The 26,050-nt window shown below is 43.6% G+C and overlaps 1 protein-coding gene across 6 annotated transcripts in view; it reads right to left on the bottom strand.

Moving 5' to 3' along the window:
• Positions 1–26,050, bottom strand: part of RAD52 (RAD52 DNA repair protein) — a 322,154-nt gene that overhangs the window by 277,325 nt on the left and 18,779 nt on the right. For 5 of the 6 annotated variants that reach the window (XM_077468920.1, XM_077468923.1, XM_077468922.1 and 2 more), the window contains exons 2-3: positions 16,624–16,755; positions 6,582–6,680 (exon numbers count right to left, since the gene is read on the bottom strand). In XM_077468920.1, coding sequence (XP_077325046.1) covers positions 6,582–6,662 — 81 coding nt within the window. In that variant the 5' untranslated portion in view covers positions 6,663–6,680; positions 16,624–16,755. The remainder of the gene's footprint in view (positions 1–6,581; positions 6,681–16,623; positions 16,756–26,050) is intronic. The other variant, XM_077468921.1, reaches the window with a different exon arrangement.

The raw sequence follows: 26,050 nt of genomic DNA, 5'->3' as shown, positions 1-26,050 counted from the left end.
TCTATAAAAGAAAAACTAAATGCTAGCTGCAGACATAGTAAGTTTCTAGATTATGGTTATAAAAAAATGCATCCTTGGGGAGTCCACTGCTACTGTGTATGTATGTATGTACGTGTGTATATATATATATATATATATATATTCTATCTTGTAGTTTTAGATTATGAATTAAAGTGGCTGTAAAGGCAGAAGGTTTTTTATCTTAATGCATTCTTTTTTTTTAATTCTTTATTTATCGATTTTATCAAACAATCACATTTCTTACAAAATTCCATCCTTTTTAGATCGTCGCCAATAAAAATCCCTTTTATTCCCCCCCCCTCCCTCCCCCCCTCCCCCTCTCACTCGATCCTTCCCTTATCACAGTTCCTTAACATTCGAGTAGCTTCCAATAATTATCAGTTTTTCTGAATTGTAACCAATGCCTCCACTTATTCAGATACCTCTCCTCTGTACTTTCTGACTTAGAGATCATGGCTTCAATATTTCTTATCTTTTCCAGTCTCACTACCCATTCCTTCATTGTGGGGGGATCTTGACTTTTCCATTTCCGTGGAATCAAAGCTTTAGCAGCGTTCAACAAACAAGGGGTCAGGGACCGACCATACGCTTCCTCTCTATCTTCTGTGCTATGAAATAAGCACACCCATGGATCACTCCTGATCCTTTCACCTGTTACACTTAAATTTGCTTCTATTATTTTCCCCCAGTATACTTGTATTTTAGGACACTCCCACCATAAGTGAGCAAAAGACCCTACCGCCGAGCATCCTCTCCAACACCCAATGGGGTTTTCCTTACTAATCTTATTTCCTTGCTGTGGGGTTATATACCACCTAGTCAGGAGTTTATAGGACATTTCCCTTGTTTGTGAGTCTGTCGCTACCGTGTACGTACGTCTCAATATTTTGTTTCTTTGTTCATCATTGCTTAAAGAGCCTATTTCCCTTTCCCATTTCCCCAGGTACTCAGGATATTTATTTTCCGTTTCCTCTATCAGGATTTTGTATATTTTTGCTATCCTTTTTTCCAAACTATGCCGGTTCACTAGTAATTTTTCTAAAGGCCTCAACTTCTCCTTTCCCCTCAATGGATGTGGCAAGGCCTGGGCAAAATGAAATAATTGTGAGTGTCTCCATTTATCTAAAGGCTTGTGTCCCCATTTCCCAATAATTTCTTCATATGTGCATAGTCTATCACCGACCATTACCTCGTGTAATCTAATACTATCTTTCCCAGCCCACCTACTAAAATATATGTACTCTTCCTGCCCTGGTCTAAAAAAAAGGTTATCCAACAATGGAATTAGTGGAGAATTATGTGTCCAGCCATATCTCTTATTTATTGTGTCCCACACCCACAGTGCATTTTTCGTCAGTGTACTCGTGTTTGCTGCTAACTCTCTAGTTTTTGCTGGTATCCATATTAAGTCTCCTATATTCTTTGTGCTTAAATTAATTTCTAATTCTGCCCAGTCCTTGCCTTCCTTATTATATATCCAATCCGTAATGCGGGATAACATGATAGCCTCATAATACTTTTTAAGATCGGGTAGGGCCAACCCCCCTCTCTCTTTACGTCTAGATAAAACATGCAATGCTACCCTCGCTGCCTTCCCCCTCCATATAAATCTTCTAATCATAGTTTTAAGTTTATTTAGATACGCTGGGGATAACAAAATAGGAATCATTTGGCAGGTGTATGTAAATATCGGTAAGATGAACATCTTTATAACATTTATTCTTCCCGTCCACGAAAGGGCTCTATATTGAATCTTACTCAGTTGCTGCTTAATTTTATTAAGAAGAGGGATATAGTTAGCCTCAAACAGACCTCCCATTTTTACCATCAAATTAATTCCAAGATACCCTAATTCTTTCAAGCACCATCTAAACGGCAACTTCCCCTGCAACGCCTTCTGTTCAACTATCGGTAAGTTTAAGTTTAGTATCTCAGACTTCGACATATTGACTTTAAAATTTGAGACCTTCCCAAATTCCATAAGTTCTTTCATGACTCCCGGGATGGAGATCCTTGGGTTAGCCATATAAAGTAAAAGGTCATCGGCGAAACATGCTATCTTATACTCCTTACCCATTACTTTTATTCCTTGGATATCTTGGTTTTTCCTAATGGCTGCCAGAAGGGGTTCTAACACCATTATAAAAAGAAGCGGTGAGAGGGGGCAGCCCTGACGCGTCCCATTAAATAACTCAAGGGGGCGGGACAAGGATCCATTGATTCTTATCCTGGCTTTGGGATGGTCATACAGCGCTTCTATCCATCTTCTCATCCTTTCACCTATTCCAAAGTATCTTAATACCTCAAACAGGAAGCCCCAGTCGACCCTGTCAAATGCTTTTTCGGCATCAATCGACACAAGTACAGTAGGGGCTCCCTGTCTGATTGCCTCCTGCATCAACACAATGGTTTTCAGAACATTATCTCTCCCCTCTCTCCCCTGAACAAAACCCACCTGATCTTTCTGGATCCAATCCGGTACATAGGGTCTCAATCGTTCCGCAATAATTTTTGCAAACAGCTTGATATCCGAATTCAAGAGGGATATTGGTCTATAGCTTTCAACTGCCATGGGGTCTTTTGCCTCCTTCAGAATTAATGCTATATGTGCCAGCATTGTTTAATCTCTAAACTTACCCCCCCCCCCCTCTCCCACCGCATTGAAGTACTCACATAATTTTGGCGCGAGTTGTTTTTGGAATTTCTTATAATATAAGATCGGGAACCCGTCCGGACCCGGACATCCTCCCACTGTTGTATTTTTAATTGCTCTTTCCACTTCCTCAATCGCAATTGGGGCTTCTAACGAGGCCATTTCCTCTTGCGTTAGTTTATGTAGATCTAGCCCCCTCAGGTAATCGCCTATTTCCTCTCGGGTCGCACCCTCCCCCCCATGTTCAATATTATAGAGAGCACTAAAGTACGCATGGAAGGTGTCCATTATCTTTTCCGGGATAGTTTGTACTTTTCCCTTCTTATCTCTTACCTTTGGAATAAAAGTTCTATTTTTTTTTTCCTTTACCTTCCTGGCCAACCATTTTCCTGATTTATTCCCCCAAAGATATCTCTCCTTTTCTAGCATGTGATAAGCAGCCTTCCTCTCTTGCTCCAAACATTCTTCTAACTCACTCTTCATTTTTTTCAACTCCTGACTCTCCGGGTTTCCCTCCATCCTTCTGCTCTGTTCCTCTCTCTGTATTTGCTCATACAATAGTCGCTTCCTTCTCTCCCTCTCTTTTTTCTTTCCAGCCCCAATCCCAATTAGTATACCTCTCATTACGACTTTATGTGACTCCCACAATATTGAGATAGAGACTTCCGGGGTATTATTTAACCTAAAAAATTGTTCCATTTCCTGTTCAATCCTATTTATTGATTCCTTATCTTGTAACAATAATTCATTGAGCCTCCAGCTTGTCCCCGGCTCACGCACTCCCCCCATCTCCAACTGGATCACCACTGGCGCATGATCAGAAACCGTTATTGATTTTATTTCAGCCTTCCTCAGAGCTGATAGGAGATGGTACTCTAAAAAATGTAATCAATTCTAGAGAAAGAGCCGTGTACCTGGGAGAAGCAGGTATAGTCCTTGTCCCTTGGGTGTAATGCCCTCCAAGCATCCTGCAGTTGAAAACCTGCTAAAGCTTTTACCAACTTCCTCTGTTTGACCCTAGGTGGCCCATTTCCTGTCTCCCTGACGTCCTCCTTCTTCGCGTCCATGTTCCAATTAAGGTCGCCTGCTAAGATCAGGTTCCCTTCCTTAAAATCTTCTATCTTTTTTAACAGTTTGCTTAAGAATTTATCAGCATTCTTGTTCGGAGCATAAACATTGACAATTGTACATTTCATGTTTGATAACATCCTTATTACACACAAATATCTCCCCTCTGGGTCCCCTAGACGCTTTTCTAGCTCAAATCTTGTTGCTTTACCAAAACCAATCGCCACTCCTCTAGAGTAAGCGGAGGGAGAATCCCCGTATATCCACACCGGGAAGTCCACTGTGTTAATCTTTATGCCTGAAGTGTGTGTTATGTGTGTCTCCTGGAGACACACCACACTTGCTCCCATATGCCTTAGTTCATCATTAATCCTAAATCTTTTCCTTTTTGTATTTAAACCCCTTACATTATAAGTAACCACATTCAGTACTTCCATATTTTGGTTGCAAATTGAAAAAGGTTAATTTCCTCTCTGACGCGTCCAGTGGTCCCAGCTACATCTACTCCTACTGACTCTAAGGAAGGATCGAGTGAGAGCCCCAAAAAAAAAAAAAAAAAAAAAAGGAGGAAGGGCTAGGGCGGAAGGGGTTTCTAGTACACACTGAACCCCCACTAATTTCTCCAACTAACCACGTCTTTCCCCGCCTCACAAAAAAAAAAAAAAGGGGAGAAAATACCCTTAACCAATATATTATCAAATATAAGTCCAGGAAAAGTATGTAGATAAACTTCTTCTGTCCACCTGCTCCGAGAGAGGGTCAGGAGCACTTGATGAATTTTTACTTAGCACCATAAGAGATTTTACTTTCAGGATACTATCTCACAGTCTCCAGTGTTACTTCACCGCCGATCCAGAAGGTGGATTTAAGCATTCCTATTACCCATTATTCTCCTTCAGGGTAAGCGTAAATCAATGTTCACATGGACCCCTTAAGTTGAGTCCCCCGCCTTAATCCATGAGAAGACATATACAATAAGAACTACAGCAATACAGGGACTTCAGTAATACAGGAACATCTCGATACTTGGATACTTCTTCGTTATAATTCCCCTATCAGGTACAGATACAAATACCTCTCTTCCGGGCTACCTTATGGGGGGGTCGCTGTCAGGCCTTTACTTTCACCATGCAATTCCCCAAACCCAGGGTATCTTCCCCCTGTCCCTGCTACCACACTCCCCACCCAGGCACCCAGACACCCCCAGCACCGTAGGAGGTATTACTTTCGGGGTACCCGTCATAGATAATCTCCAATATTATTAGTCCACTGATCCAGCAGGTTCACATAAGGTAATACCAGTCACTGTTGTTCTCCTTCAAAGTCTATTATTTCATCTCAAGATAGACATAAGACGATGTTCACCATAAGTTCTTTTGCTTATATCTCCCACATTCCTCTATGAGGCCGTACCCCCCCCCTTTTTTTTTTCTTTTTCTTCTTTCCCGCTGTTTACTCTAAGGGGGCTCCGCAACACATATGCAATGTTGAGACTTCGACAGTACAAGAACTTCAGCACTATAGTGATATCTTGGCTTTTAAATGGTCTTCAATATAATTTCCATCTAGGATACTGATACCCTTCTTCCAGAGTATCTATGGGGGGTTGCTGTCGGATCCTTACATTTCCTGGGGCACTCTCCAGTCTCAGATCTTCCTCCACCTGTCACTGCCACCCAAGCTCCCCTTACAGATACCACCAAGCAAGTATACTATATAGCTGACTTTAGCCCTCACAGGCTGATAAGCTTACCACCTCCCTGGTGCAGCCATGCAGGGTCTGTCCTGGCGTCCCGCCGTCAGCATTGTCTTCCAGAGGCTCTCTTTCGTCACAGCGCTGCATTCTATGCATTAAGATAAAAAGCCTTCTATGTGCAGAATCTCCCCAATACTTACTTGAGCTCCCTCTCGATCCAGCGATATCCACGAATGCCTTGGTCATCCAGGACTCTCCTTTCTGATTGGCTGAGACACAGCAGTGATGCCATTGGCTCCCACTGCTGTGCAACTCACTTAGCCAATGAGGAGCGAGAGGTGGTGGGGCCTAGGCTGTGAGGGCACCTGAACTGAGCCGCAGCTCCGTGTACCCATTCAGGCACAGAGCCGCGGCTCAGTTCAGGTGCCCTCACAGCAAGCTGCTTGCTGTGGGGGCACTCAACAATTCAACTGGGAGCTCCAGTCAGAGACCCAAGAAGAGGGGGATCTGGACTGCACTGTGCAAAACCACTCCACAGGGCAGGTAAGTATAACATGTTTGTTATCTTAATAGGAAAAAAAAAACAAGACTTTACAATCACTTTAAACGCTAATGTCATATTTCTTGCCATGGGAATGGGAATGGGACTTGAATAAAATTCAATAGAAACTGAAAAAAAATCACTACAAAACTGCTGTTATGGTGAAAATGATAACATTTTGGATTCACTTTTACTTTCTGTCACCAGGATAGTGTGAATCTCTGACAGGGATAGAGATAGTAATAAAAAAACAACCCTTCTATGGCCACCCCAAAACAAACAAACAAAAAAAAAATGATTTAGCTATAAACTTTAAACTATATCTAAAAACTTTTATTTTGGATAGCGTAGGAGATAGTAAAAAATCCCTTTCAGTTTTTATTTTGTTGTCTGGAGTATTGCAAACTAAACATTTCAGTAACCACAAATCATTTTTTTTCGTATGAGCAAAAATCGCTTCAGCAACACTGCCCTAAGAAATGCACAAGAACAGCTACCAACAGCGTGGAAAAAATGCACAGTAATACCCAAGAACCAGAGATTAAAAATACAGGTTTGATTATTATTCTATAAACTACTACAAAGTGGTAGCAATTACCTACCTGTCCAAAGGATGAAGGTCCATTTCCACTTGATCCTACCTGCCCAGGCTTTGCCATGTCTCCAGTCTGACCTGCAGACATAGCTTCCTATGACCAGTCCTGACAGCAAATAGAAAAACAGGTCAGATAAATGAATAAGAAAAAAACCCTTCTCTCACAATATAATAGAGCTGTATGCAAAACAAACAAGAGTAAACCTAATTTGTGCTGGCTTTAGCACTCAGAGTCTACTTGAGTCTACCTTTATCATTTTAATAGACGGGAGTCGTTTAATCATAAAAAAAAAAAAAAAAAAACTCCAACCAAACAGCTTATTAAATAATTGAAAACCAGGAAATATTTAAAGTAGATATGCGTTCAGGCCTTCAAGTATTTACATATTCTAAAATGCAGTACATTAACTTTAAAAGCCCTCGCTGACCTCTGTAGCTGCAGGCCTTGTGGACTAATTCATCTTCAAAGTTTACAGCGAAACAATTTTAAGGCCTTTTTACACCTGAAATCAATGAAAACACATCAACATTTATGTAAACTCACATGTAAATTCATGTGAACTTGCATCATCACGGGGTACAACCCACATTGTTTTGAACGTCAATGCATGTCATATTGCTCATCAATACACATTCTAGTACTTGCAATGACATAAGTTTTGATGTGTTTTAATTCATTTAAATTTAAAATTTGTCAGCCAAAAAACAGCTATCAGCAGTGGCTGAGCGGCATTGTAATCTCTAATGTGCAGCAAACCAGAAGCACAGGAAGAAAGGTGGGCATAGAGCTGAGACCGGACGTGAATGAAAGTGCTCCTATTGTGAATTACTCCACTGCAGCTGTTGAAGCCAATAAAGGCTTACTGTAAAGCTGAATGCAAGGCAGATAGATATAAATTGGTGCAGGAGTAAAGCCCTATACACACTATCAGATTTTCTGCCGATTTTGGTCTTCAGATTTACCATAACCATGTAGTGCAACGGCCTGCCTGATTGCACACAAATTGAAACTCTTAAGGTTTGACCACATATTATATGGTTTTAGTAAATCTGAAGGAAAAAAAAAAATCAGCAGAAAATCTGATAGTGTTTATGGGGCTTTAGAACACCAATGGTCACCCAATAGCCAAAAAGCCATGTTAAGCCATGTTAATGTTTAGAAGAATCAGTGGGGAAAGTGGGGTTATAGTAACAAATGGACCCCAAATCTCATTGTTGGAAAAGGGCACGCTAGAGAAGTGTGCCATAATGTGCAAGTATGCTGTACACTTTCAAGCATTCTGGAAGCTTTGCCACAGTTCCTCCACAGCTTTGTCTATATTACATCCTTTCACTGCTGCTCTATGGGGACCATAACACCTGTTGTAGCATTCGCTAAAACAGTTTTTCAGCAAATAGTTCTTTATAATTTTTGTTATGTGCAGTGTGTGTTTGGGGTCATTGTCATGCTGCAAAAGTAAGTTGGGACCAATCAGATGCCTCCCCCATGATAATACATGGGTAAAAATGTGCTTTCTTTTCTCAGCATTGGGGATGCCATGAGTTGACACAACCAACCACTTCAAATCTAGAAGTGCAACCCCAAGTCCACAGGTATCCTTCACCATGTTTCCCTGTTGCCTGCAGTCATTCATACATGTACTGGCCAATTACATTTTGATTTATCAATCTAGAGCACCTTCTTTTATTTGTCTTAACTTCAGTTATTTTTGACATTTGGCCTTGTTTCTAGTGGAGAAACATCATAGCTCCCAACCATCCCTGGTTTGAAGGGACTGTGCCTGCATTGGAACAAAGTCTCTCTTTCCTCCTCATTTGCCCCCCATTTCAGTCAGATCTATATATTTGTATTTAGAATGCACTACTTAGCTTTCAAAAAAGTGTTTCACAGTGCTAAAACTTTCAACCAATTTCTAATTTGCCGTATTTGTACACATCAAAATGCAGTATAAAGGAAAAGTAGTGGTAAAAAGAAAGCACTTCTGGGTTTAACGTTTCTTTTTTTGAATAATTGTCCTTTAGGGGAAGTAGCAAGGGGTGTGCGATATGCTTACATACTTTTTCTAATAGGTGTCCCTCGTTACCATCTCAAAAAGTTGGGAGGTATGCAATATCATAAGTAGCACATCTTTTTTTTTTTTTTTTTAAATAAAAAAATGTCTTTAGAATTACTTTAAATATTCAAATCTTTTTGCCACACAAGTAACATCTGCAACAGAATAGGTATTGCTAGCTGAAAATCCTACCAAGTCCACGGCTGTAACACTCCCAAAACAGATGGATTATGCATGATCCTATACAATTTACAAGTACTTTGGTATCTTGATATTATGCACTGCTCCTGTGTAGTTCTTTCTCAGAACACTGGATTGCACTGCTAATTCCTACTAGCCTTGTCAGTAAGGATGAACTTTGGACATGAGTACATTTGTATTCAGCCCCCGAGTCAATATTTTGTATTACCACCTTTCACTGCAATTACAGTTGCAAGTCTTTTTGGGTCTGTCTCTACCAGCTTTGCACATCTAGAGAATGACATTTTTGCCCATTCTCCTTAGCAAAATAGCTCAAGCTCTGTCAGATTGGATGGAGAGAATTTGTGAACAGCAATTTTCAAGCCTTGCCACAGATTTTCAATTGGATTTAGGTCTGGACTTTGACTGGGCCATTCTAACACATGAATATGCTTTGATCTTAACCAGGGATATGCAATTAGCGGACCTCCAGCTGTTGCAAAACTACAAGTCCCATCATGCCTCTAACCTCTGGATGTCATGCTTGTGGCTGTCAGAGCCTTGTTAAGCCTCATGGGACTTTTAGTTCTGCAACATCTGGGGGTCCGCTAATTGCATATCCCCGATCTAAACCATTCCATGAACCTCCACCCCATTCTCAAGTCTTTTGCAGGTTTTCTTCTAAGATTGCCCTGTATTTGGCTCCATCCAGCTTCCCGTAAAGCAGGGGTGCCCAAGCTTTTGAAGAGCGAGGACCACTTAAGCGACTTGGTAACCAGTCGCAGGCCACAATGAGTGGAATGGGTGGATGCCGAGCGGACACGGACGCAGCCCCGATACTTTTAGTGGATCGTATTGGAGGTAGAACTCAAGTCTGTTTATGTCTGCCACTACTTAGAGGTGAATGGAGGGTCCAATTGGTTGGACTGTCGGACTGACCGCGTGAAAGTGGCCCAAGGCTGCTTTCACACTGATGCGCTGCGGTTTACCGGCACCACGTGTGCAACGGAGGGTACCTTTGGCTTTCCTGCAGTTTGTAATAGACTTCTATTATATTCTGCAGGTTTCATGCACTTTCAGAGAGCTCACCAAACTCGCAGGTAACAATAGAAGTCTATGGCTCAGTGCAGGTAACCCGCAGGTAAACTGCTCTGTACTTGCGTATCAGTTTGAAAGCAGCCCGGTAACCACTGCAGAAAAGATATGCCCATATATACACTGATTTTAGTAATAAACTGACCTTTAATAACAGTCCTCTTTCTATTCTATCCTAGAGCAGGAGGTCATGGGCCACATCAGAGGGCTACGCGGGCCACATGTGCCCCCCGGGCCACTGGTTGGGCACCCCTGCCATAAACTCTGACCAGCTTCCCTGTCCCTGCTGAAGAAAATGCTTTGCTCAGAGTGATGTGCAGCGTTAGTTTTTCACCACACATCGTGGGTTATTTACTAAAGGAAAATCCAGTTTGCACTGCAAGTGCACTTTCAGTGCGCTTGGGAGGAAAGTCGCTGTAGATCTGAGGGGGACATGCAAGGAAAATAAAAAACAGCATTTTATCTTGCACATCATTGGATGATAAAATCAGCAGAGATTCCGCTCATTTCAGAGCATTTAGAGCATCTGCACTTCCAAGTGCCCTTGCAGTGCAAAGCGGATTTTCCTTTCGTAAATAACCCCCACAGTGTTTTGCTTTTAGGCCAAAAAGTAACATTTTTGTCTCATCTGACCAGAGCACCTTCTTCCACGTTTGCTGTGTCCCCAACATGGTTTCTGGCAAACTGCAAATGGGACTTCTTATAGCTTTCTCTCAAAAATGGCTTTCTTCTTGGCACTCTTCCTTAAAATCCAGATTTTTAGTTACATGGTTAAATAGCAGGTGAGGTTGAAAAAAGACACACGTCCAACCGATGTGTGTGAATATATGTTAGTAGGGATGAGCCCGATGTTCACCTATTTACCAAATAACGAATAATTTGAGGTGTTTGCGGCAAATTCGAAAGCCACGGAACACCATTTAAAAGTCTATGGGAGAAATAAAACGTGCCAATTTTAAAGGCTTATATGCATGGTATTGTCATAAAAAAAAGTGTTTGGGGACCTGGGTCCTGCCCCAGGGGACATGTATCAATGCAAAAAAATTTTTTTTTTTAAATTGCAGTTTTTTCGGGAGCAGCGATTTTAATAATGCTTAATGTGAAAAAATAAAAGTGAAATGTTCCTTTAAATTTCGTACCTGAGGGGTGTCTATAGTATGCCTGTAAAGTGGTGAATGTTTCCCGTGTTTAGAACAGTCCGAGAGCAAAATTACATTTCTAAAGGAAAAATATAGGACGGAAGCACAATGTCCTCATTTAGATGAAGGCAGAAACAACCTTTGGCAGAAACGAAGGCTGTGGTTTTATCTCTGTGGAGGATCAAGTAGGGAGACTTGCAAGACTAGGCCGCCAACTCAGAAACCCTCCTGGCAGATGTAATAGCCACTAGAAAGACTACTTTCTAAAAGAGTGTCAATAAGGGGATCTCCCTAATGTTTTCAATCTGCGGTTTCTGAAGCACCAAGAGCACCAGATTCAAATCCCATGGAGGTAGCGGTGGTCGAACCGGAGGGGCCACATGTCGAACCCCCTGAACAAACATACTCACCAATGAATGAGTCGTCAAGGATCACTGAACAAAAAAAAAAAAAGGAGACAGCCAAAGCTGGTATCTGCCCCTTAATGGTGCTTAATGCAAGTTTCTAATCTACTCCTCGCTGCAAAAACAGCTGGATCCTGGAAACTGAATATGTACATGGACGCCACCTCATCTCCTCACACATGGAGATGTAGACCTTCCACGTACGATGATAAATCTTCAGAGAAGATGACTTCCGTGCCCTCAACATAGTGGATATTACCGAATCCGACAGACCTCAGTCCCTTAGAACCTGGCTTTCAACAGCCATGCCGTTAAAGCCAGCGGCGGTAAAGCAGGATTGGACCTTACGAAAGAAGGTCCTCTCGCATCAGCAATCGCCAAGGAACATCCGCCACCATTAGTACTATGTCGGCATACCAAGGACGTCGAGGCCAATCTGGGGCAATCAGATTTACCAAAATCCCCTCGGCCTCCACTCTGAGAAGCAGACGTTTGAGTGGGGGAAAAGCATAAATCAGACGATAGAGCCCCCATGGACCCAACGCGTCTGCTGCATCCGGCCAGGGATCATTTGACCTGGCCACAAACCTCTGTACCTTCCGATTGAGTCGAGAAGCCAGGAGAAGCACATCTGGCATGCCCACCTTAGGCAAAGGAGCTGAAATACATCCCCTTGGTCCAGCATCTGACGACTTAGGTACTTTGCTTGCCACTTTTCTACGCCCGACAGAGCCGGCACGCACCGCTCTGCCCACCATAGGATGCGAGCGACCTCCTTTGCTGCAGCCAAGCTCATTGTTCCTCCTTGATGGTTGACATCTGCCACCGCAGTGGCTTTGTCTGACTGGATCCTGACCAGACGCCCCTGCAGCCCCTGTAACCATGTGGAGAGGGCCCGCCTGACTGCCTGAAGTTCCAGCACGTTGATCGGCAGGCGAGATTCTTCCTGGGTCCACCGACCCTGGGCTGACTGTACTCCCCAAACTCACCCCCAACCGGTCAGGCTGGCATCCGCCGTGATCACCGTCCAATGGAGAGGAAGAAACGACTTCCTAGACTGAAGAGCCGGCGACCTCGGCCACCAGAACAGTGAGTCCCTGACTAGATGGCTCGCTCGAAATTGACAATCCAGGGACAACTGAGATTTGTCCCATCTTGACAGGATCTCCTTTTGCAAGACTCAAGTGTGGAATTGAGTATACGGTACCGCCTCGAAAGTGGCCTCGAAAGTGGCTACCATGAGACCCAGGACTTGCATGCAAACACAGAGTGACGACCACTTGCGGGACACCAACAACTTCACCGAAGCTTGAAGAGTCTGCAGCTTGTCCAAAGGAAGAAAGACTCACCTCCGAGGAGTCCAGAAGCAGGCCCAGGCACTCCAGGCGTCCAGTCAGCACCAACACCTACTTCTGTAGGTTCAGATAACCCACGATTGCGATCCCTCGCTGCCTTAGCAATGCCATAATTGGGGCTAGCACCTTGATGAAGACCCTCGGTGTCGACCCCAGGCCAAAAGGGAGAGCTACAAATTTGTAGTGCTCATCCCCGACTGCAAATCGCAGAAACTACTGATGCTTGATGCATATGGAGACATGCAAGTATGCGTCCTTGATGTCCAGGGATGCCAGAAAAATCCCCCTGATGAAGTGCAGCGACCACTGAGTAAACTGATTCCATCCTGAATCTTCATACTTTCACAAAGCTGTTGAGGGCCTTGAGGTCAAGGACCGAATGGACCCCTTCCTTCTTTGGGACTACAAACACAGTAAAATCCCTGAAACACTTCCGCTTTCGGTACAGGTACTATCACCCCGCGCAGCAGCAGGTCCTGTGCTGCCCCAAACAGGGCCTCCCAATGAGCCAGAAGATGACGAAGGTTGGAGGGAAAAAGTCTGTTTGGCGGACAAGAAAAAAAATAAATAAATCTATCTTGTACCCTGAGGAAACCAGTTTGCAGACCCACTGGTCAGAAAGTAGGGAGGTCCACCGGGCTCCAGAAGACGACACCCTATCCGAGAGTCGGACGGGGGTAAACCTTTATGTGGTAACAGATTTGCTCGCAGGCTTGCGAAACCAGGGACGTTTTTGTCCCTCAGCAGGCACCTTGTTTGACTGGGAACGCTTACCTGCCGACCCAGGCAGACAAAAAATCCGCTTCCGAGTGGAAAAGGAGGGCCCTTGCCTATGGCGTGGCTCCTTCCCTTTTCTGGACTGTGGAAGTAATGTGCACTTACCCCCAGTAACATTCTTAATAACGTCATCCAGCAAGGCTCCAAATAGCCTCTCTGGAAGGGCAAGTCCGCCAGTGCTTTCTTAGATGCCTAGTCTGCAGACCAGCATTTCAATCAAATCAGGCGACGTGGCACTACTGCTGATACTGCGGCTCTAGAGAGCAAGGGGGCCGTATCTAAGGCCACATCACAGACATACTTAAGGCCCTGCACCAACTGGTCCACCAACTCCATGCAGACCGGTGAAGCCTGTTGCTTCTCCAATTCACGGTGCAACAATTTAGCCCATTCAGTAAGAGTCTGCGACACCAGAGCCATGGCTAACACTGGACGCAATGCTGATCTCACCACGGTAAACATGGACCGGGCAACCGATTCGGCTCTTCTGTCGGCAGGGTCCTTGAAACCAGGAGTCCCTTCCACCGGAATTGTGGTTACCATATTTAACATGAATACCGGGGGAGGGGGGGTGTGGGGTCAACAATCAGAGGAGATGTCCATTTTTTCAGGAGACTCTCCTCAAAGGGGTAACGCAACGCGTTTCGGGACTGAAAAGGCCCGCTGCGGTTTTCCCCATTCCTTGTAAATGAACTTATCAAAATAAGTTGGGTAAGGAAACACCTTAGCCATGCAGGCCGGTTTGTGGGACCCGAAAGGGGCCGACACCTCTGTAGATGCCCCCGCCGTATCCTCCATTTTTAGGGTATTCCGCACCGCTGTAATAAGTGCTCCTACAAGCGCCTTTTCCTGGGCTGGCCCAGACACGGAGTCATCCTCACTGTCCAAACAGTCCTGGTCCGCATCCTCTGATACATCAGAACAAGGGCCGCCTTTCACAGCAGGGCCCAAGTCTGAATCAGAGCTTTCCCCAGAAGACGGTGGGGGAGGGGGCATTTTTTACCCCCTTGCACCCGCACAACACTTCCACCCTTGCAACAAAGGCCTCCAGGATCGCCGATAGAGCGTCCATAGGCACCGCAGGTGCAGGGGAGCCAGTTGCAACAACAGGGATGTCTGGGGGAAGAAGCGCCAGCTTCTGACGCCATGCTGACCCACACTCGTCTGTCACCACTTAGGGACCTAAGGCAAGCCACACAAAAAGTCCACCCTCCTAGCTGCCACAGACTGAGGGGCCCCCCCGCAGTACTCACCACCCTGACCCAGGTACTGCGCTGTGCTGCTGCCGTCTGTGGGCGGTGAGATTATCAGAATCTGGAAGCCCCCTTTAACAAGGGGACCCACAGATCCCGGCCTCCCCCCTGTGTACGGGGACATCCCTATGGCTTTCCCATAGCGTCAGAGGGGGCGTGGTCACTCAGTTACGTAACCAGGAGGCCCCACCCCCTCTCTGACGCTACAGGAAAGCCATAGGGATGTCCCCATGCATCAGAGGGGGTGGGGTCACCCGGCAATGTCATTGTGTGGCCCCCGCCCTCAGTTATAAAAGAGCTGTCATATGAGAAGGTGTCACTACGGCGGGTGTCTCCCATGGAGGCACATCGGTGGCGGCTTGCATTTTTTTTTTTTGGTCCATCAGAGCGAGAGAAGAAGATGAATGGACTTCATGGGACACTTTTTTTTTTGTCTCAGCGTGACACGCTAGAAGGCAAGCGGGGATATTATGGTGTTGGACGTATGAGATAAGATGCAGGGTTTTTGTAGTGTTGTCCCGAGCTTCTTGATTTGGTATGAAGCCTACTTGGTCAATATGAACAAGAGATGGTAGAAAGGGGGCTAAGCGAGTGGCTATGATTTTGGAGAATAATTTAAGATCAACATTCAGGATGGATATGGGCCTGTAGTTGCTACAATGAGAGTGGCCCTTTCCTGGTTTAGGTAATACTAATATCTGTGCTTGGAGACGTTGATAAGATAAAGGGTGCGTGTCATCTACCTCTCCAAATGCACGTGCCATTATAGGGGCTAAGTGTTGAGCAAAATTTTAAAATTGGAGGGTATATCCGTCCAGGCCTGGACTTTTACTGTTCTTAAGTCCTTTGATCGCTACCAGGAAATCCGAAGCAGTAAAGGGTTGTCCGAGGTGGTCAACTTGTGCTGGGGGTATACTGGGTTGGGCTGTGGCTTGAATGTATTGATGTAAGTCTGGGGATATCTGGGTGTGTTGTGTGCTGTGTGTTCTATGTGGTGGAAGGTTATAGAGAGAAGAGTAGTAGTCCCTGAATTCAGAAACAATTTCAGAGTTTTTGTGTTTTTTTTTTGTTTGGCTGGAGAAACTATGTAGGGGATGTTTTGTCTCTGTTGTCTGTGGTGTAAGACCCTTGCCAAGTGATTCCCACACTTATTTGCTTGTGAATAATGGATATGACGGCCTTTATTGTGGGCGGTAAGTGCTCTGTCCGTGAAGAGTTGCAACAGGTCATGTCATGCTTTGGACAGTTCCACTAATGTCTTGGCGTCTAGCGTGCGCTTGTGTGTGGATTCGAGTATGGTTATCAGCTTAAATAGGCATTTTTTGTCATCTGTGCAAGCACTTTTTAGTCTAGAGCCATGTTGGATAAAGATCCCGCTAAGTACGCATTTCAATGTCTCCCATTTGTACATGGCAAGGTCTCGTCTCTAGCGTGTAGTTGGGTGAAGTCTGTAATGGCTTTCGACACCGCTGCAGTGCAGGCAATGTCCATCAGTAAGTTATCGTTCAATCGCAAGGTAGAGCTACGTGCATGTTGTGGAATTCTGCTTGGGGTTACATGTATGGGTGCATGGTCTGACCACAGCTTCAGACCTATCCCACTCTCGGGGTCTAGGTCCAAGAGTGTTTGTGAGAGAAAAATGTAGTCTATTCTACTGTAGGATTTGTGGGCAAGGGAGTAATATGTGTAGTCTCTCTCAGCAGGATGCAAAAGTCACCATACGTCAACTAGGGAGAGTTCCGCTAGGACGGCGCATATTTTGGTTAGGGAGAAGGGGTGACGTGTGACTTACCGGTTGAGGAGTCCAGTCTTGGGATGAGGGGAGCGTTGAGATCTCCTCCTAGAATTAAGTTATGAGAATTAAGTTATGAGATCCGAAGGTCTTCAGACGGGCTGTCACGGAGGAGAGGAAGTGGAGCTCATCCTGGTTTGGAAGACAAACATTAACAATTGTGAAAACAGTCTGTTGGAATAGAATTTTCAAGAACAAATATCGTCCCATGGGATCTGTCTGCTTCGAGTACAGTGGGGGAGAAAGAGCTGTGAAAAGCTATCGATACACCTTTTGTTTTAGCTATGGAATTGGTGCTATGGTACCATGTTGTAAAGTGTTTGTCTGGTATCGCTGGGATGGAATCTGAATGGAAGTGGGTTTCCTGTAGCTGCAATATCTGTGTTTTGGATTTGTGAAAGTGGTGTAATATCTGTCTGCGTTTTTCTGGTGTGTTGAATCCTCTGCAGTTTAGCAAGGATATCTTGAACTCTTAGGTGGCTACCATAATGTGACGATTTCATGGTAAGCGATGTACATTTATGGAGTAAAGAGGCTCAGTTGCGGGTAGTAGTGCTGAAAAAGAGAGAGGATTGGGGGGAGTAGGTAGGGGGTGGGTAAAGATGGGAAAATGCTTGCTTGCACTGAGGTAGTTGTATATGAAAGCTAATTGCCTTTGTTGTTAGTGCAAGGTACCTTTGGGGAGGGTGTGGTAAGGAGCAATATAAGTATTTATGGAGTGGTGAACGTCTTGGTACACAACAATAGTCTGCGAAGAGGTAGCTCCTTCTAGTGTCCGGGTTAGGGTATGGAGCATGGACACTATCGATAAGTACTAAAATAAACGACAAATACAGAGGCACTAAAGTCTCCGTTAGTCCTATGGGTGGGAGCATGGTTAGTCTGACATGGGGTACTCTGCCCCCGTCCATGTCTGAAGTAAAAGTGATATAACCTGAAAGTAACGCAGCACCAGGTGCTAACTCAAGTGAGTTTTTAAGTAAGTTATGCAATGCTCAGGGAAACAAGAAAAATAATTCTAACATTATGAAGTATCGAACATCTGAGATTAGAGGTCGACCGAAATGGGTTTTTCTCTGGCCGATGCCGATGCCGATATTTAGAAATCATGGCGGCCGATAGCCGATATATGATGCCGATTTTTTTGGGCCGATATGTTAGGCCGATTTTATTTTATTTATTTATTTATTTTTAATCCCCCTTGATCTAACACACCTTTCCCACTGGGGCGTTTTAAGGCGCTTTTGGGCTAAAAATAGCGCCTGTAAAGTGCCTGCAAAATGGCTCCCCTGCAGTCTGTGTGAAAGACAGAGTGCTTTCACACTGAGGCGATGCACTGACAGGATCTTTAAAAAAAAGTCCTGCAAGCAGCACGTTTGGAGTGGTGTATACCGCTCCCCCACCACTCCTGCCCATTGATATGAAGGGCACCACTGCCGAAGCGCATGCAATGCGATTTGGCAGCAGTGCTTCATGGGCGCATTTAACCTCTTCCTTGGCCGCTAGCTGGGTTATATGTGCCCCACTAGCAGCCAAATAGCACCGCTAAAATGATGGTAAAGAGCCGCTAAAACTTGCGCTCCAGTGTGAAAGCGGCCTTCATACGTGATACAGAAAATTTCTTACACTTAAACATTTATTAAACAAAACAAACCTCCAATCAGTTTACTTGTATGTATGATTTAGATAAAAAAAAATATATATATATATTAAATAAAAACAGGTAGTCAAAACTTTTGGACAAAAAAAAAAAAAATAAAAAAATGGGCTAACTTTACTGTTTTTATTTTATTTTTATTTTTTAAATGGTGTATTTTTTTCCCAAAAAAATGCATTTGAAAGACCTCTGTGCAAATGCCGTGTGACATAAAATATTGCAACAACCGCTATTTTATTCCCTAGGATCTCTGCTAAAAAAATATATATCATTTTTGGGGGGTCTAAGTGATTTTCTGGCAGAAAATACAGGATTTTTACTTCTAAGCAACAAGTGTCAGAAAAGATTTAGTCTTTAAATGGTTAAACTGAGAACTTCTACACACAGAGATGACTTCATTCATTCAAGTGTAAACATTGTATCATTTAGTTCTTTTCTTGGCAGCCTGCCCAGAGAGGAGGAAAGGGTTGCTATGACCTCAGGCAACTTACACTGACTTCTTACAGAAGTTATTTCAAAGTCCAGCTGTAGTTCTAAATCGGCTTTTTATCAGCACAAATCAGCCGATGCCGATTATTTAAAAAACGGCAAATATCGGCCGATATATCGGCCGGCCGATATATCGGTCGATATATCGGCCGGCCGATATATCGGTCGACCTCTATCTGAGATGCATTGTAACTAATATAATAATAATGCAACCATCAAACTTGTCCCCGAGAACTAAAAACCGAGATGAGTTGAAAAAGCGAAATCCTCACCGGCCGCTGGGGGAATTGGGGTCTCATCCAGCAGGAAATTTGGGAGGTATGTGGTCGGGAAGGTTTCTTTTTGGAGAATGTTTCCCATCCAGTAGAGAGGGGGAAACCTGGGGTTGCTGGGTGAAGAGGCCAATCCGGAATCTGTATTTGAGGGAGTTCAAAAGTGCCTAGAATATTAGCCAAGTCCCCCAGGGTGCGGAAAATCACAGATTTGCTATTCTGAGATGTAAATAGTTGGAACGGAAATCCCCAGCAGTATTTGATCTGCTTGGATTGTAGAGCATCCATGACAGGTTTCAAGGCTTTCCACATGAGTAAGGTCTGCTTTGATAGGTCAGTCAGCAGCATGATAGGGTTATCATTAAACATGATGGATAATGGATTCTTGCGTGTGAGCTGCTTGCATGATGTCGGACTTCACATTGAAGAAATTTATGTGTTAGATGAGATCACTGGGGTAGGCAGGGTTTGGGTTGCGGGGTCCCAGTGATCTGTGGATTCAGTCTAATTTGATCGGGGTGTCAGTGGGATTGTTTAGCAGTTGATTGAATACTTTGGTGGCTGCCTTTACAAGATCTTTGCTTTTCACTGTTTCTGGCAGTCCGTGTATGCGGATGTTGTTGCGGCGGCTTCTGTTTTCCTGGTCATCTAAGCCATAGAACAGTTGTTGAATTTGGTTGGTATGTTCCTGCAATATGGCCTCATGTTCAGATATTCTGGCGGTGGTGTCCTCCACCCTATGCTCAATGTCCTCCAGTCTGTGCCCTAGGTCTTGGCGGAGGTCATTTCCTTCCTGTAGGACATCTCCAGTCTGCTAATGTATGACTATGTCCTGCTTGGTGGGGAGGGCTTTAATGTAGGCCTCCATGTCCCAGCTGTCCCCTTGAGTGTGGAGGCAGGGAGATGGGCTCCTGGAAGGGTCAGGATCCGGGTCTGAGGGCCGGGTAGAGTGAGGGGAATGAGCGGTATTTTGTACCTTCGTTGCAGCTTGTGCAGCATGTGTGGCCGCCGAGCGGGTCGCCACCATCTTGGAGGCCGGTGTGGCTCTATTCCCTGGGCCCTTTGTGGAGAAATAACTTCCGGTCTCCCCCGATTTTGTATTCCCGGAGGTGTGGGGGGTGGTGTTGTATCCTCTCCAGCTCATGTGTGAAGCCAGGGAGGTCTCGGTCCACGGTGCTGCAGGTGTTAGAGTGGACGGGAGTAGAAGCATGGTCTCTCAAGTGTCTGTCCTCGCCATGCGCTAGGCCATGCCCCTTCTTCTAATTTTAATGCGTTGCCACGTGTTTTATTAAACTGCCTTCTGCGGAAAAGTTTTATCCCTATTGTGGGGTCGCCAGTGTGGTATTTGTAAATTGAAATCTTATCCCCTCTCAAGCGTCTCTTCTCCAGAGAGAATAAGTTCAATGCTCGCAACCTTTTCTCATAACGAATAGCCTCTAGTCTCTTTATTTGCTTTGTAGCCTTTCTCTGTACTCGCTCCATTTCCAGTACATCCTTCCTGAGAACTAGACAGCATACGCCAGGTGAGGCCGGACCAATCTTGTAAAGTGGGAGAATTATCGCTTTATTTATTGAGTTAATCCCCTTATTAATGCATGCTAATGTTCTGTTTGCTTTGTTAGCAGCAGCTATCATCTACTAGGACCCCCAGGTCTTTTTCCATCCTTGATTCCTCCAGCGGTTCTCACCCCAGTGAGTAGAATGCATTCATATTTTTGCCACCCAAATGCATTATTTTACATTTTTCCACATTAAACCTCATTTGCCAAGTAGTAGTCCACCCCAATAATTTGTTCGGATCGTCTTACAAGGTTTTCACATCCTGCGGAGAAGTTTTTGCCCTGCTTAGCTTAGTACCGTCCTCAAATACTGAGATTGAACTGTTTACCCCATCCTCCAGGTAATTTATGAACAAATTAAATAGGATTGGTCCCAGCACAGAACCCTGGGGGACCCCACTTTCCATCCTTGACTATTCTGAGTACTCCCCATTTATCACTACCCTCTGAACTCGCCCATGTAGCCAGTTTTAAATCTATGTACTCAACCTATTGTCCATGCCAACAGACCTTACTTTGTACAGTAAACGTTTATGGGGAACTGTGGCAAATGCTTTTGCAAAATCCAGATACACTACATCTAAGGGCCTTCCTTTATCTAGATGGCAGCTCACCTTCTCATAGAAGGTTAATAGATTGGTTTGGCAAGAATAATTCTTCATGAATCTATGACGATTACTGCTAATGCTACCGTTTTAATTACTAAAATATTGTATATACTCTCTCATCCCCTCCAGGAGCTTACATACTATTGATGTTAAGCTAACTGGTCTGTAATTCCCAGGGATGTATTTTGGCCCTTTTTTAAATATTGGTGCTACATTGGCTTTTCTCCAATCAGCTGGTACCATTCTAGTTAGTAGACTGTCAGTAAAAATTAGGAACAATGGTCTGGCAATTACTTGACCGAGTTCCCTTAGGACCCTCAGGTGCAATCCATCTGGTCTCGTGACCTATTAATGTTACGTTTTCCAATTCTTTCCAATTCTGTCCTCTGTTAGCAATGAGGGTGCTTCCTGTGATGTGTCATGAGGATAAAACACTGCAGTTTTGGTTACTGAAGCCCCCCCGATTCACAAGGAGAAGAATAAATTCAATACCGTTGCCATCTCCTTTGTAACAAAATTTCCTTCCTCATTCGTTATGGGGCCAATTATGCTCTATCCTCCCTTTTTTACGGTTTATATACTTAAAGGGGTTGTAAAGGTAAAACATTTTTCACCTTAATGCATTCTATGCATTAGGGTGAAAAAAACATCAGACAGTGCTGGCCCCCCCAATGTGTATGGGACTGCCTAGAGGAAGAGACCTACCGCTTTTCCTAATCTTTCAAATCAGCAGACCTGTCGCTCCTCCCCTGACAGAATGGAGATTTGTCTGTTTAAATTGACAGATCTCCATTCTGTCGCTGTCAGGAGCGATTGCGGGTGTCTGCCAGCCATTGCGACCGCTGGCCACAGGCATCGGCTTCCCCCCTACAGCTCTTAAAACGGTCAACGTATCACGACGGCTATACGCCCATGGGAGCCAACCTGCCGCAGTATTACTGGTCCTTAAGTGGTTAAATTACACGGGTGGACTATTTACTAATTAGGTGACTTCTGAAGGTAATTGGTTCCATTACATTTTAGTTAGGGGTACCAGATTAAAAGGTGGCTGAATACACATGCACGCCACACTTTTCAGATATTTATTTTATTTGGAAAAATGGGAAAACCATTTTTTCCTTTTCACTTCAGAATTATGCGCCACTTTGTTGGTCTATCACAGAAAACCCCAATAAATTGCATTTACGTTTTTGGTTGCAACACGACAAAATGTGGAAAGTTTCAAGGAGGTGTATACAAGGGGTGCAGCATGGCTATACCACTTATGATTGGTTGCCCGCAGTGACAGCTTCCTGGCAGGGTCCGATTCCTGTCTGAACATGCCTGAGCTCATCCCTGCTTGCCAGTCCCTGGCGCATGTCTTTTTCTGTCATGGTGACACATGCACATCAGAAAGGCCATGCATAAACCTCTCTAGTTACAGCTCTTCCTGTTCTCCTGTGAACACAAGCACCAATGAGTTCAACATCCATCGTGAAGTGTAAACTTTAAAAAATAAGCTATTCATACCATGATTTTTTGTTAGTGCCATCATTGCAACAAGAAAATAAATTAAATGATATGCCAGTGGACTTAGAGGCCCTCACGCTTTACAACTTATTTGATGCATGTAAACAGTCATTTAACTTCAGATAGTCTCATGATGAAGAGTACAGACATACAGTGGTGTGAAAAAGTGTTTGCCCCTTCCTCATTTCCTTTGTCACACTTAAAGAGGAAGTAAACCCTAATGGGTTTACTTCCTCTTTTTTTCCCTGCAAAGGTAAAGCATAATGGACTACTATGCATCGCATAGTAGCTCATTATGTGTCACTTACCTGACACAGGAGCCAGCGAAGTCGCCGCTGTCCCCTGTAGTCCGCCGCATTCATGTTGCTTGTGGCGTCTCGCAGCTCAGACGAATCACAGCGGCGCAACCGCGATGACGTCACTCCCGCGCATGCGCACGGGAGTCGCGTCTCGCAGCTCCGCCGCTACCATACGGCGAAGCCGCGATGACGTCACTCCCGCGCATGCGCACGGGAGTCGACAAATTTGGCAAATCCATTCTTGGATTTGCCGCATTTAGTGCGCCTGCGCGCCGCTGTCTACCTAAGGCCTCAGCTAAGGCCTCATGCACACGAGACGCAGTTAAACACGTGTTCAGATGCAGTTGGACACTTTTTTCAACTGCCCCTGAACTCATTCAATGTTATCAGATGTGTCCATGCACACAGTCTCGTTTTTTGCCGTTTTTATGCAGTTGCGTTTAACCTCGTTTTTCCAGAAGCAAAAAAATGGGTTCAGACGCAAAAATTTCCACGTTTCAGATGCAAAACGTGGCAAAACGCGGCTAAACGCAGCTAAACGCGGCACCCGCGTTTGCGTTTATATGCGTTTTTAAAGGAACCCAATTTTTTGGACCTGAAAACTCAGAAATATGATCTGAGAATGACATTTTTTGACCCGACTTTGGGGGCCCATATCTTGGGGCCAATTATTGCCAGGAACCCCAAATTTGGTATGCAGACACTGTGGATCTAGCACTACAACATATCCAAATTTGGGGTTCCTATTACCAAGTGACCCCGAGATAGGGGGCCCCAAATTCGGGTCGCAAAATGTCATGCACTTTTCTACATCAGAGAATGACATTTTGCGACCCGACTTTGGGGGCCCATATCTTGGGGCCAATTATTGCCAGGAACCCCAATGTCATGTCATGCACTTTTCTGCATAAGAGATACATGGCCTCAAAGTCAACTGTGACCATCTGCGGCAATGTAATTTGGTCATTAGGGTTGGGTGTTATGGTAAGTGTTTATCCGTTAGGGTTATTGTTTAGGATTAAGGGTTGGATTAGGGTTAGAGTTGTTTAGGGTTAGTGTAAGGGATAGGGTTAGCTGTTAGGGGTAGGGTTAGTGTTAGGGGTTAGGGTTAGTGGTTAGTGTTAGGATGAATGGTTAGGGTTAGGATTCTGGATATTTTAATAAGGCATTAAAAAATATTATACTACCATATACAGCAGCAAAGAATTAAAATATATTAATCAATACATATTTCACAATAAAAATATAAAAAATGTATGTGCAGCTGCGTACCTACCCCGACAAGTTTTTTAATTTTAGCCAGATGTCCATTGTCACATTTGATCTGCTCTGACATTCGTGGACACCAATATGAGAAACAGTGTGTCACCAGAGGAACTGCTGTTGGTAACGATCAGGTATGTGTATATATTTATAAAATATATTTATCTATAGATGTACTGATTAATTTTTTTCTCTGTCCTTTATTTTGAAAAAAATAATGTCTATTTATAGCAAATTATCCAATTTTTTAAAATATCTAAAATTTTCTTGTGGCAATTTTTAACATGTTAAAAATATATTAAAAAATTGGCCAAATAAATTTAAAACAATTATAAAAAATCTAATTAACATAGATTTGCTTTTAAATAAAACAATTTGAAACTAGAAAAAAATGAATAAAAACATATATTAAGATTAAAAAATAAATAATTAACTATTTTAATATTGTTTTATATTAGAAATAATGAAAACATGTTAAAAATTGCCACATGAAAATTTTAGATATTTTAAAAAAATTGGATAATTTGCTAGAAATAGACATTTTTTTTTTTTTTTTTTTAAATAAAGGACAGAGAAAAAAATTCAGCTGTACATCTATAGATAAATATATTTTATAAATATATACACATACCTGATCATTACCAACAGACGTTCCTTTGGTGACACACTGTTTCTCATATTGGTGTCCACGAATGTCAGACCAGGTCGTACTTTTTCTAAGAGCAGATCAAATGTGACAATGGACATCCGGCTAAAATTAAAAAAACTTGTCGGGGTAGGTACGCAGCTGCACATACATGTTTGTGAAATATCCAACAGACATTCGCTGTCCCATCAACGGATGGGTCCAATATCGATGAGCTCTGACTCTGGACCTCTCACGAAATTTGCGACGACGTTGCTGTCTCATCAAGAGCAACATCAGGAGCATTTCCTGACATATATTCAATATGGGATCCATTTCAAAATATATACACCACAGAAAGAGAGGCAAATACAAGTGTAAAACTGCTCTCTATGCTGCTGCTGCTCACTCTGATCAAAATAGCAGAAATAGTTAAAAAAAACATGCTTTGAGAGCTTGGAGAGGGTCTATATGATGTTCTCTTTATAAACGCTTATAAACGCAAACGCATCTAAACGCGGCAAAACGCGCGTTTCTAGACACGCGTTTCAGCTTTTTTTAAACAGTTTTCACCTGCGTCTCGTGTGCATGAGGCCTAAGGTATAAATAAAGAACAGGGAAAATAAGATTGAAAGAAGAGGTGTGTGGAGTAATAATTCTAATGATAATAAGTTTATGACATGCTAAAATATTCTACACCATGATGTAAAATGTCTGTTGTACATTGCCTGTCTGTAATGATTGTTCATAATAAAAGTAAAAAAAAAAAAAAAAGTGCTCTGTATGACTTAACTACAAGCCTTTGCAGCTTGTAGCTCTCAATGAACTTACATGGTGCTGTGATAGTTCATTAATTCTTCTTGTCAGTGTGAACCTGCCTGGCCATATGATGTATGGGCAGACAGCCCACATTAACAGTCTGATGATCGCTGGTGCAATGCTTTCCAAGCTAAGAAAAATAGTAAATGCACATTATTTTACCTGCAAAGAAAGCATTTTTTTTTTTAAAGTGAACTTCTTTTTTTAACCAGTTACACTGCAGCAGGTTGGCCCGGCTGGGCGAAGCATCGTACCTATATGTCAGGCACATGGCCAACTGGGGGGCGAGCACCGTTTTAATCTGTAAGGCTGATAAGAAATATGCTA

This window comes from Lithobates pipiens, unplaced genomic scaffold (genome assembly GCF_037356315.1).
Source record: "Lithobates pipiens isolate NorthernLeopardFrog02 unplaced genomic scaffold, aLitPip1_a1.2 Scaffold_8, whole genome shotgun sequence".
Classification (NCBI taxonomy): Eukaryota; Metazoa; Chordata; class Amphibia; order Anura; family Ranidae; genus Lithobates; species Lithobates pipiens.
This window is presented reverse-complemented; position numbering and strand designations above follow the sequence as displayed.